Source organism: Crassostrea angulata, chromosome 6, assembly GCF_025612915.1.
Source record: "Crassostrea angulata isolate pt1a10 chromosome 6, ASM2561291v2, whole genome shotgun sequence".
In the NCBI taxonomy this organism is placed as follows: Eukaryota; Metazoa; Mollusca; class Bivalvia; order Ostreida; family Ostreidae; genus Magallana; species Magallana angulata.
In genome coordinates this window covers 12,381,159-12,394,788 of record NC_069116.1, presented here as the reverse complement: position 1 = coordinate 12,394,788, position 13,630 = coordinate 12,381,159, and the positions used below count along the sequence as shown (strand labels likewise).

The window sequence follows — 13,630 nt, the reverse complement described above, 5'->3', positions numbered from 1 at the left end:
TTCAGGAACAGATCGAATATTCATTTCCACCCCAACCTCTTTTCCAAAACCAAGAAGAAAGAATTCCTTTAACGCTAAATGGGTATTTCTAAGAGAATATTTTAAAATTTTGGCAAGGTCCTAGAAATATGGAAAACTTAACTTTAAATTTTGAATTGTGATTTGTGTAGTATTGAAATTATTTTTTTAAACTTATCAGGTAAAAAAATCTTAAATAGACAATGTGTCTCATCAAGTATTTTAAGAATGTTTAACCAGGCCTAGACAAATAGCATTGCCCGGCAATGGGTACATCCATCTATAAATTGAGCCATTTTAAGGTCCCGTAAAATATCATCCATTTTTTTCATAGAACGACTTACGAAAAAATTCTTCCGAAAGATCATCATCATAAAGATGAAAGCACAGCATATATAATACTGTGACTACATCACAACGAAATGAAAAATCTACCGCACGAAATGCAGACAGGACCGGAAATAATATTAAACGCTCATCCTAATCATCATCATAATAACAGAATTATTACATAAAATAATGAATATACTGTATGTAATTGAGAAGTACATAATATAATGTTGTGTTCACCGCATATAATGTTAGAGCGACCGCATATAATGTTAGAAGCACCCCATATAATGTTGGAAGCACCTCATATAATGATAAATGTACATAATATAGTGAAATAACTACATGATATAATGAAAGAAGTACTGTATATAATGGAAAATGCACACGATATAATGTAAAAAAAAAAAACAACCCTCACATAATGAATACACTACCAAATATAATGAGGAGAACACTGCGTATAATAATGTTTAATCCCCATATAAGACAGTCCCGGTGTTCCATATCTATTTGTAGGCGTTGATGAAGGCGCAAAGGTTCTACTCTGTGTTGTCTTTAATAATTAAGATTTTCTCAAAAAATTTAAACTGGACACTGAGAAATATTTTCGGTTTGATGAAGTTTACTTGTATATACCAAATTAATTGTGTTATCGTCGGTCTTGTGAGATGTATAATTTAAAACATGCATTGCTATAATTATATACTGTACACGATGTTACAAGTATATTTTTCATACTTCATAGAAACGACTTAGTTTTATTTCATTATTTTATTTAATAAAAATATTCTTATCTCCCCAAACTAAAGACTATCCCTAATTACATAATTATTTTCCATTATATATGATCTCTTTCTGTTTGAATGTATAGTGAGAATATATAGATCTATAATTCCATATAACTTTATTGGTAACGGTCGGGTGGTTTCGCTCAGATCACATGTGTGCACCGAGAGGCTTCGCGTCCAATTTAGTAAGAATTAATCTTTCATGGAAAATACAGGTTCACCTAACATTTCTCCATAAATTGTAGGCATCAAACACATCATATATACACTGACAAAATCTAATTTTTGCTGAAATAGAGTTGCAATTATATCAAAATCCCGAAGATTGATATTTAGGGTCTAACTCTGATACACAAATGAAATTAAACTAATGTTTGCAGCCTTTCAGTTTGTGCTAAAAATACTTCTTTTAATATGTTTCGGTTCTTTAATTTTATTTATTATCCAATTATCAACTTATCATTGGACCAATTAACAGGTAAACAGGTGTGTTTGTAAGGCATGTTAACTTAACTTTATAAATTGTTTATATTTCAACATAAATTATTAAAGAGCTTCTTAAGTTTATGCGATCATTGTTCAAATTAAACATGTCATGCAATTACAGTACTTTACCTCACAGTGAACACGGCGAGTCTTGCAATCTTCTTTACAGTTGCCACAACTAAACTTCTTCATCTTCTGTTGCACCATTGCCACAGGATTCTCAAAAACTGCTGATTTTGAACAAGTTGCGTCTTCGGTGAAAATTTCAATCGAAGTGAAGAAATGATGTTGCAAAACTAACTCTCTTATGGGGTGGAGTAGTATGAATGCATGTATATGACACCCTCCCCTCCCAGGAGAATGGATCCATCCATACGTTGTAGGAGCATATCAATACATTTTGACACCTGTTTATTGGGGGTATACACATATAGTAACCTCCAGGTTCTTTGACGGGGGGGGGGGGGGGGGGGGGGGCTTCCCCACAGTATATTGTTGGTAGCGTAAAGGGGGTGAAAGTGGTAGAAAGTTGCCACTGTAGATTGGGGTGTAGATGACCTTTTGTTTGTTTTATGTATGATGATCATGTAATAGTGATGGAGATTGGTTATAACAAACCTCATTCTTGTGTTAGATATGTTGGGTTTTATTTATCAGATATATTAATTCATTGATATTGATACCAAAATCATCTTTTTGTTTCAAACACATAATTTGTGCATTTTTAAAACGCATTAATAGTTAGGTAAACATGTTGGATGTTTTATTGTTTAAAAAAAGTATATAGAAAACTCTTTAGCCTAGCTACAATTATAGTCTTTTCGAATGATGTATAAAATAATTGCTTTTCAAGACTAATTTTCAGTTTTCAGAGAGAGAGAGAGAGAGAGAGAGAGAGAGAGAGAGAGAGAGAGAGAGAGAGAGAGAGAGAGAGAGTGTGTGTGTGAGTGAGTGAGTGAGTGAGTGAGTGAGTGAGTGAGTGAGTGAGTTAACAGAGTACAATATTATTAACATGTAACATATACCGTATGTAAATCTACGTACGATATTAACAAAAATATTTTAATAATATGAAATTCTCCCTCAGGCTCAAAACTTTCAATAAATATTGAATCTGAATAGATTTGAAGTTATCATGTAACTTACCAACGGTATAAATTTGAAATAGGAAGGTTTCTTAAAGTAGTAAGTTTTATGTATTTTTCTCGAATATTCGAAAAAGCAGGGCAAACCGGAACAAAAGTGAATGAAAGGATTAATGTTTGATAAATATTTTGATAATTACTGATTTTTCCAGTTTTTAATCATCTTCAATTACGTGTAGTTTTATATGCAGTATCCTTGTTGAAGGTGTATATTGTTATCAAAGCATCAGGGTTGTCACGCCTCATTAACAGCTCCTGATCTCACCCAATTAACGAAAAACACAATTAGTGACCTTTTTCTGGCCGCCCCCCCTCTCTCTCTCTCTCTCTCTCTCTCTCTCTCTCTCTCTCTCTCTCTCTCTCTCTAATTTATACATGTACATTCATTGCACAATTACCTAAAAGAAACATTTTTAAAAAATTAGAAGAAGTCCAGGGGATCTATATACTTGGGGATGGGGGTTGAAAGGGGGGGGGCGATCCTGTCCTTAAGCACCTGTGTCATTTTTACCTAGTATATTTTTGTATTGTTCACCATTATATGTGCTATAAGACGTATGTCTTTTGCAATAAAGAAATTGAATTGAACTAGGAAAATTTCACAAGATGCAAAGAAAATTAATATTTACCATAAAAATGTACAACAACGATCACATTGGATAAAGTAATTGACCGACAATTAGTAATCGAGAACACAATATTCATTGGGCGATTAACTACATTTTAACATATTTCTGTCCATTGCTAATATAGGGTTGATTGGGGTACATATCGGGATTTATTGTAGCATCAGTGGGGTTCATTATGTACAGTGGGATACATTTGGATATCAATTACTATAACACTTTTTTATTTACATTCATTCAATATTTTCTCATGATAACCTTTTTATCGAACATCCGATTTTGTTTTATATTATATAACTCATTAACGAACAAACAAGTTAATTCAATTTGCCCATATTTGAATACACGCATAAGCATTCTCTGCCATAACTGCCCATTTTAGTTACGCTCTTTTAAATCTGAACAGTCACACATGCACCTTTAAGTAATTGGTTATTCTAGATAGTGTTTTTAAAGACTCTTCCATGTTTATTATGGTTATCTTTTTTAAAAACTTCATTTACACCGTACCATTAAACTTGATTCTTTAAAACAGATTAATTTACAGCCATTCGTAAGAATATTTCTAATATTTCTGCACGGCAGAGGGTTTTGGTCAACATATTTATCTTGCATGTCGACATATTTGATAGAAAAATAACTTGCACACAAGGGGCAGAGAAATGCCACCATACACAAATGTCAAAATTTGAAAACTTCATTTCCGCCCTACGAATCAAGAGCTTCCAAGGGCGAATCTACAAATCTTTAAAAATTCTAAATACTTTTAATAAAGACATTTAAAAAAAGTGAAAAATTCGAAGACTTTTCCGTACAAAATTTCTATAATCCAGGAGCTTCCAGCGTCAATGCAGCCCCAAACCCCCTGCCAAAAACTGACACCCCCCCCCCCCCCCCCAACTTCAAATCGTGGATCCGCCCTGCAATGGAAGTTGACGTCGACTTCTAAGGTCAAGATCTAGTAAATGATTCCCGAGTATCTTTTTGGTGCTAGAACCATTATGACGTCATAATTGATTTGATGAATCTTTTCCCGTATTTTACGGCTTTAAAGTAATTATGTAGAAAATAATATTCTGACATTCGATATTTAATCACGGGAAAAGTAATCCCGGTACCTATATTCAATTTGACATCATTTTAAAGTGGAGGTCAAGAGCTTGTTTAATGCCGTTTTTGGAGAGACTGTAGGCATTCTAGATACATTTCAATTGTAAAAAATGGACAAAACTCCGAAATATGTTGCTTTTATCCTTTATAGAAAATGGTTGTTTAAAACAAGATTTTTTATTGCGCTTACCAAAAATTTAAGCCCCGGTACACCCTATGAAACAAAGATATTGTTATGAAGCATCATTAAAAGAATTTATATCTTGAATTTCATAAACCTGTAGGCACCTTTCATTTACTAGATCTTGACCTTAAAATAACTTGACGACATATACAGTCGGAGATCGGAGTTGAACGTCGCATACCGAACTGTACGTCGTAATAGCCAATGCTTAGTGGAAAGGGGTGCGTAATAACAATTGAAGATTGTCGGTGGGGTGTGTTTAAATTTTCATGAACGCGGATGTTTAAGGCGAGTTAACAATTGGACTGATACTTTTGATCAAGCAAATCTGATGCAAATAAACACGCATACGCTAGCGTTTTATAATTTCATTTTTATACCATGACAGACATCTTCCCAGTTCAAGATTTTCTGATCCGCTCCGCTATATATAAACCGATTTTTGAGAAGCGTTGCGGATCAGAAACCCTTGAATTGGGAAGATGCACAGCGGATTGGTAGTTAATACTTATACTTTATTTGTAAACAATGAACGGATTGTGTTATACGTCTTAACGAATAAATGATGAATGCAGAAAACGGGAAAGTTGAATGGGATAACCCCTCTCTCCCCAATTGCTTTTTAATTTTGCTCCCCAATTGCTTTATATTCTTATTTGGGACAGTAATAAAAAATTATAGAGAAATTTGACCTTGGAACAAATTTTATATTTCATCCATTTCAGTGTGGATTTTTTAAAACCCTGCCAGCTCCACTAAATATTCAGCCATGGTTTGGATTTTTTATTTTAATTTTAAAGAATAGTTTTTAAAAAAGAATTAAGAAAAACTTTAGGTCAAAAATGAACAAAAACAAAAAGGAAAAATAACCCCTTGATATTAATTATATACATGCACGGTGTTTATTCACACGCTTGCGCGGAAGATCTTTTAACTATGCACACATTTAGTTTCATTGGGGTATTAATGTTTCAAAGTTCATAAGGGTATCATTGGGGTTTATTGGGATATCATTTGGTATCATAGGGGTATCATTAGGTGTATTTGGGTATCATTGGGGTAACATTGGGGTTCATTGGGGTATCATTGGGGTATCATTGGGGTTCATTGGGGTATCATTGGGGTTCATTGGGGTATCATTGGGGTTCATTGGGGTTCATTGGGGTATCATTGGGGTTCATTGGGGTTCATTGGGGTAAAAAGACGCACCGCCGATGAAAACCTTTTTTAAATTCTATGCCAGCACTAATCATGTTTTGTATTGTGTACAGAGTCCCGACACTCCCACGGCCATTACTACCTTCATTGTACCAGACGACCTAAAATCAGACGATGATGACGACGATGATGACATCATTCCTTTGAGCATTGACAATTCCATGGAAGAGTCTTCCCCAAAGACCCCATCATCCGTCATTGAATTTACAGGCTCGGGAGAACGCCAGATCAACCCCGAGCGAGACAACTACAATGTGGACAAGATCACCAGCTGCTGGAAATGCAGTGAGAAGTTTGTCTCTCGTAAGTTGCTGGTCCGCCACCTGAAGGAGCACAACATTGATCTTCCATTTAAATGCTACCTGTGCGATGCCTCCTACGAGACCCGCAAGTCGTGTCTGGATCATCAGGAGACTGCCCATTCCTCCGACTGGAAGATCCTGAAGGAGAAGAATAAGGTGGACAATGTGGACATATTTGCCAAACACATGGATAAGGTTGTGGAGAACAACTGTAACAAGGTGGATCAAGGGGCAGTTCTGGAGATTCCAGGACAAAATGCTGACGACCCCAAAATGGAGGTAGTATCAGCTGATTACATGCAGCGCAAGGTGTACTGTTCACTCTGTCCCAAGCGGTTCTGGTCTCTGCAAGATCTAAGGCGCCACATGAGGTCCCACACTGGTAAGTACTGAGCACAAGAAAGAAGTTTATCAAATGGAAATATATTGGAGAAAGTATTTGGTATGAATGTTGCCTAACTGTTTCTATCATTATTGTAGGAGAGAGACCCTTTGAATGCGACATTTGCCACAAGCGCTTTACTCTTAAACACAGCATGATGAGACATCGCAAGAAGCACATGGACTCTGGTTCTCTCAGTCCCAGCGACGATGAAGATAACAATAACAACCAGGACGAGCCTGGAGTGAGCAAACTGGTGACTCATCACAGACCAATATTACCCAGAATGCCCACCGCAATCCCGGTAATCCCTGTGACTGTCATGACGGATTCTTCCAATGCTACAGTAAGTGGTGACACCATTGATTAAAGGTTTTAAGCTCAATAGCCTTTGCCTGGGTTTTCCCCTATTGATGACATGTTTCTTGTAGGAGAGTCGTCCACAGTTCATCACCGTCACCTCCACTCCAATAGCACCACCCTCCAAAGCCAGCACTACTATCACCATGGAACAAGACACCAAGGACAACAGTGCTGATATCCTCCACAACCTGCTGGGGGTCGATGTTGGTTCCATTGACCAGATGCTGGATTCTGCAGACAGTGCCGCCAAGTTACTGGGCATGTAAAGCCCTCCGGGGATGAAAGCGTATAGCACAAATGAAAAAATTTGTTTGGAGATGTACAAATGATACATTTTTGAGATTGCAGAATGTTGCTGCCTGTTTTCAATTGTCTCTTTTATGAAATGCATGGGTTTTTTTATTTTCTCTACCATGTTGATGCTAAATGTGTACAAATAATTTTTTTCTTTAAAATGATTTATATATTCTTGACTTTCTGTATGTTATTCAAATTGGAGGCATCCTTTGTGTGAAATTTGGGATAAATGATTTTGATATATACATGTAGATCAGTTTCTGTAGTTTGATGACATGTTGAGTGATGTGTAGTATGTGCTGATACATTTCCATTCAGATTTAAATTCTAGCACCCACTACAAGCAATTTCAGGGATAACTTATGAAACATTCCACAAACGTTTTGCGTTACTGATTTTTTGTGTTCATTTCACGGAAGTTAAATACAAATGAAGAGACTGAATTCACATGAAATGATTCCAATTGTATATATGTCATGTTGTGAATGCTAAACTGTATGTAGTTGGGGAAGGGAGAGGGCATGGAGCCTATTGGATAATTTGTAAATACATTTCTACATTCCATTTTCGTGTACAGAGTGGCGTGTACCTGTATATATGTGTACCTGTATATATGATTACTTACTGTTTTTATACCAATGTTCTGTGAGGAATGATTTTGTCTCGTTTGATGAATTGACAATCCACTCTTTGTTTGGAGAACTTTATCAGATGCACCCCACCGCACGTGTTTCTGCACGGTTTTTGTGAATTTTGAAGACAGTGCAAAATTAACACCCTAGTCTCTTGTCAGATCTGTTATTTTAGTCAAAATATATTTATTTATTAATTTGTTACAATTTTTTGCTATGTTTTTATTGTGTATATTATTTGTACAAGTGTTGAAGTGACAATTTTCTGATCGTTGTTGGAATTACACATTCCCTTTCCATAAACAAATGTTTTTTTACTGTATCTCATTCCAACTAATTACCTTTTGTAATTTTGTAAGTTTCTTGCAGTCAAGTGTTTTCAGATTTATTTTTGATTTTAAAACTTGTTTACGGCATTGTGATAGCTTGGTGTAGGGAAATTTGCCGTTTATATTCTTTAGAGTTTTTGTGTTAGAGTCGTAGACCAAATAGTGTTGGAAATGGCTTATGGGATTAGTCTCAAATCACAATGTTTAAAATCAAACCCAGTTATGTTGGGTAACTGTCTCTTTTATCATTCAGAGTGTGCTCTTTTTTTTTTTTTAATCAAACTTTGGAAAACAGGGATTATGACAATTCACCATGAAGAAATGTCACAAACATTTTTAGAAATTTTGTGTGTGTGTTTTAATTGCTGGAGTAACTCAGCATTTATATACAAAGAATTTCATTAAACTAAATATGTAGACAAATACATGTGTTATTTTTCATTTCTTTGGTGAAGAGCACCTGTTGGTATAATAGCATTGTTTGCTGTTCTGTGTTTTAGCGTTTTGGTATACAGTCACTCGGTCCTAATTTTGTCTCATTCACCTGTTTTTAAAAGCACCAGAACCGTAGTTCCAGGTGGGATACCGGCTGTACAATACGAACTGATATATATATATTTAGTTCTTTACATAAAAGTTTTTGGTATACAAGTACTTTAATGAGAGACTTCCAACTGTTAATGTCTCAATATTGGACCCCATTCCTAATACTATTATTACAGTTCACAAAATTGAGCAGTTCTGATCTGGAAGATCTTAGGGTTAACAACTACATTTATCTAAATACTTGTATTTATGTTGCAATGACTATAAGAACCAATACTTTCTGACCAAGTCATCTAGACAGGAAGTTGGAGTTACCTCCTGTAAACTGCAAATAAAATTGACAAACTACTAACTGTTTCATATAATGTGATTTTTCATAAGCAAGAGTGCTTTTAAAAATTAAAATTTAAACATAATTTAAATAAGAGTTGTCCCAGTTCAGTTTTGTCAGTAAAACCATTTGAACACCATCAGATATTTCTTGAGAAATAGAAGAAAAAATACTCAAAGGGTGTAGATTTACTTGATATATTTTTGTAAATGTAAACCATTGGTGATTTGTAAAGCATAAACTGTCCAAAGAGTTTTTACATTTATTTAACAACTCTAAAATATACCCCAAGCGTTCATACTCAAGCTTTGTTTTAAGGACAAAAGACCCAATTGACTTTGCACGTTTGTAGTTGCACAGTTTGATAGAGTTGGCCAGATGATAAGTGATCAGTGAATTCTCCATATGGTGTCTCAATCACTTTAACAGCATCACAAGAAAATATCTAGCTTCCCAGCAAATTCCCAGTGCGCTTTAAAACTTCAAGGGCATGGAAAATCAGCTACTGGTATTGTGATTTTTAGCTCACCTTGCAAAGTCAGAGGGAACTTATGCTACACCCCGAGCGTCAGCGTCCAGACCTGGTTTAAGTTTTTGTTGCAGGTCCTGTATCTTAGTTATTACTTGCCCTTCCTTCACCAAACCTGCATGGATTATGCATATGGACCTACTGATGGACTGAAGTAGTTGTATTTTTTTCATAATTCATGGTTTAAAAGTTATGTAGTCTTCTATTAGAGTCTGCTCAGTATTTTGTAGGGAAATATTAATTTGACAAAAATGCTTCCCAGATGAAACAGTCAATAACATAGCAATTCTTTGAAGGATAATGATTCAAAATCATTTGAAAAATAATATGTTCATACTATAGATTGATTTTGGATTATTGTTTTATTTATTTTATTTTTCAAGAAAATGAGATACAAAATAATATTTCAAACCACTTATACAAAAATTCCAATCAGATTAAAGGTTCTTTTTTCAGTTGATTTTGATATATCATTAGCAACTCCCACTGATACTTAAGGATGATGAGAAATAACATTTCGTTAAACATGTTCGATGTGACAATATGAAATGGATATCAGCCAAAATCTGTCAGATGGTCCAAGCTGTGTTAGCACCACAAGCTGTACATAACCTAACAAAATGGTAAGTTTTTGGCTTACAAATTCAAAAAATGTTGAGATAAAAATTTTCACTTTCCTCTTATTAGTGTGCATTGTTAGATAAAATAAGCAAGCACAAAGTGAGCATGGTTCAAAACCCCACATATTTGTCATTTTTGTTCAAACAATGGTAGAGGATAGTTCAATTTTTTATGATTAAATTTATTGATAAATGAAATTATGTAGATTGAACTGGGTTTAGGAATCTTCTTTTTGGACCCATTTTTAGCTCACCGAGCTGAAAGCTCAAGTGAGCTATTCTGATCACATTTTGTCTGTCGTCCGTCCGTCTGTCCGTCTGTCTGTAAACTTTTCACATTTTCAACATCTTCTCAAGAACCACTGGGCCAATTTCAACCAAACTTGGCACAAAGCATCCTTAGCCTAAGGGGATTCAAAGTTGTGAAAATTAAGGACCACACCCTTTTGCAAAGGGAGATAATTAGGAATTTATGAACATTTTCGAGAAATTTTCAAAAATCTTCTTCTCATGAACCATAAGACCAGGAAAGCTGAAACTTGTGTGGAAGCATCCTCAGGTAGTGTAGAGTCAAGTTTGTTCAAATCATGGTCCCCGGGAGTAGGGTGGGGCCACTATGGGGAATGAATTTTTACATAAGAGTATATCTTTAAAAATCTTCTTCTCAGAAACTAATCGGCCAGGAAAGCTAACACTTGTGTGGAAGCATCCTCAGGTAGTGTAGATTTAAAATTGTGAAAATCATGACCCCCGGGGATAGGGTGGGGCCACAATGGGGGGTCGAAGTTTAACATAGGAATATTTAGAGTATATCTTTAAAAATCTTCTTCTCAGAAACTAATCAGCCAGGAAAGCTGACACTTCTGTGGAAGCATCCTCAGGTAATGTAAATTCAAAGTTGTGAAAATCATGACCCCTGGGTGTAGGGTGGGGACACAATGGGGGGTCGAAATTTTACATAGGAATATACAGAGTAAATCTTTAAAAATCTTCTTCTCATGAACCATATGACCAGGAAAGCTGAAACTTGTGTGGAAGCATCCTTAGTTAGTGAAGATTCAAAGTTGTGAAATTCATGACCCCCGGGGGGTAGGGTGGGGCCACAATGGGGGGGGGGGGGGGGTCGAAGTTTAACATAGGAATATAAGAGTAAATCTTTAAAAATCTTCTTCTCAGAAACTAATCAGCTAGGAAAGCTGAAACTTGTGTGGAAGCATCCTCAAGTAGTGTAGATTCAAAGTTGTGAAAATCATGACCCCTGGGTGTAGGGTGGGGCCAAAATGGGGGGTCGAAGTTTAACATAGGAATATATAGAGTTAATCTTTAAAAATCTTCTTCTTATAAACTAATCAGCCTGGAAAGCTGAAACTTGTGTGAAAGCATTATCAGGTAGTGTAGATTCATAGTTGTGAAAATCATGGCCCCCGGGAGTAGGGTGGGGCCACAATGGGGGATCAAAGTTTTACATAGGAATATGTAGAGTAAATCTTTAAAAATCTTCTTCTGAGAAACTAATCAGCCAGGAAAGCTAACACTTGTGTTGAAGCATCCTCAGGTAGTGTAGATTCAAAGTTGTGAAAATCATTGACCCCGGGGGTAGGGTAGGGCCACAATGGGGTGTCAAAGTTTAACATAGGAATATATAGAGTAAATCTTTAAAAATCTTCTTCTCAGAAACTAATCAGACGGTAAAGCTGAAACTTGTGTGGAAGCATCCTCAGGTAGTGTAAATTCAAAGTTGTGAAAATCATGACCCCTGGGGGTAGGGTAGGGCCACAATGGGTGATTGAAGTTTTACATAGGAATATTTAGATTAAATCTTTAAAATTCTTCTTCTGAGAAACTAATCAGCCAGGAAAGCTGAAACTTGTGTGAAAGCATCCTCAGGTAGTGTAGATATAAAGTATGTATTATGTATAATTGTACATTATCCAGATAGTTTGTATTATGACTCTATTAAGCTGATTTTATCACACCTCATGTTTCTCAGGTGAGCGATGAGGCCCATGGGCCTCTTGTTAAAGAAAAGGACAACAATTATTAATTTTCTCCGATGGAATGGGTTTAAAAGGTTTTAAAATATGTGCATTATTTATATTTTAAGCTGCAGGTGTCACAACAGTATTTCCTCGAAGGTTCACTTGTAGCACCTGTAGTGTCACAACAGTATTTCCCCAAAGGTTCACATGAAGTGTCACAACAGCATTACCCAAAGGTTCACCTGTAGTGTCACAACAGTATTTCCCCAAAGGTTCACATGTAGTGTCACAACAGTATCTCCCCAAAGGTTCACCTGTAGTGTCACTACAGTATTTCCCCAAAGGTTCACAAGTAGTGTCACTACAGTATTTTACCAAAGGTCAATGTGTAGCACCTGTAGTGTCACAACAGTATTTCCCCAAAGGTTCACCTGTAGTGTCACAACAGTATTTCTCCAAAGGTTCACCTGTAGTGTCACAACAGTATTTCCCCAAAGGTTCACCTGTAGTGTCACAATAGTATTTCACCAAAGGTTCACATGTAGTGTCACAACAGTATTTCCCCAAAGGTTCACCTGTAGTGTCAAAACAGTATTTCACCAAAGGTTCATGTGTAGCACCTGTAGTGTCACAACAGTATTTCCCCAAAGGTTCACTCGAGTGTCACAACAGTATTTCCCCAAAGGTTCACCTGTAGTGTCAAAACAGTATTTCACCAAAGGTTCATGTGTAGCACCTGTAGTGTCACAACAGTATTTCCCCAAAGGTTCACCTGTAGTGTCAAAACAGTATTTCACCAAAGGTTCATGTGTAGCACCTGTAGTGTCACAACAGTATTTCCCCAAAGGTTCACCTGTAGTGTCACAACAGTATTTCCCCAAAGGTTCACCTGTAGTGTCAAAACAGTATTTCACCAAAGGTTCAAGTGTAGCACCTGTAGTGTCAAAACAGTATTTCACCAAAGGTTCATGGGTAGCACCTGTAGTGTCACAACAGTATTTCCCCAAAGGTTCACCTGTAGTGTCACAACAGTATTTCCCCAAAGGTTCACCTGTAGTGTCAAACAGTATTTCACCAAAGGTTCATGTGTAGCACCTGTAGTTTCACAACAGTATTTCCCCAAATGTTCACCTGTAGTGTCACAACAGTATTTCCCCAAAGGTTCACCTGTAGTGTCAAAACAGTATTTCACCAAAGGTTCATGTGTAGCACCTGTAGTGTCACAACAGTATTTCCCCAAAGATTCACCTGTAGTGTCAAAACAGTATTTCACCAAAGGTTCATGTGTAGCACCTGTAGTGTCACAACAGTATTTCCCCAAAGGTTCACCTGTAGTGTCACAACAGTATTTCCCCAAAGGTTCACCTGTAGTGTCAAAACAGTATTTCACCAAAGGTTCATGTGTAGCACCT

General features: G+C 36.2%; 1 protein-coding gene across 1 annotated transcript in view; it reads left to right on the top strand.

Annotated features, from left to right (window-relative positions):
* The window catches only part of LOC128186723 (ras-responsive element-binding protein 1-like), a 59,934-nt gene extending 51,298 nt beyond the window's left edge, over positions 1 to 8,636 (top strand). The window contains exons 14-16 of the mRNA XM_052856584.1: positions 5,962 to 6,592; positions 6,691 to 6,938; positions 7,024 to 8,636. Coding sequence (XP_052712544.1) covers positions 5,962 to 6,592; positions 6,691 to 6,938; positions 7,024 to 7,221 — 1,077 coding nt within the window. The 3' untranslated portion in view covers positions 7,222 to 8,636. The remainder of the gene's footprint in view (positions 1 to 5,961; positions 6,593 to 6,690; positions 6,939 to 7,023) is intronic.
* Positions 8,637 to 13,630: the final 4,994 nt, after the last annotated feature.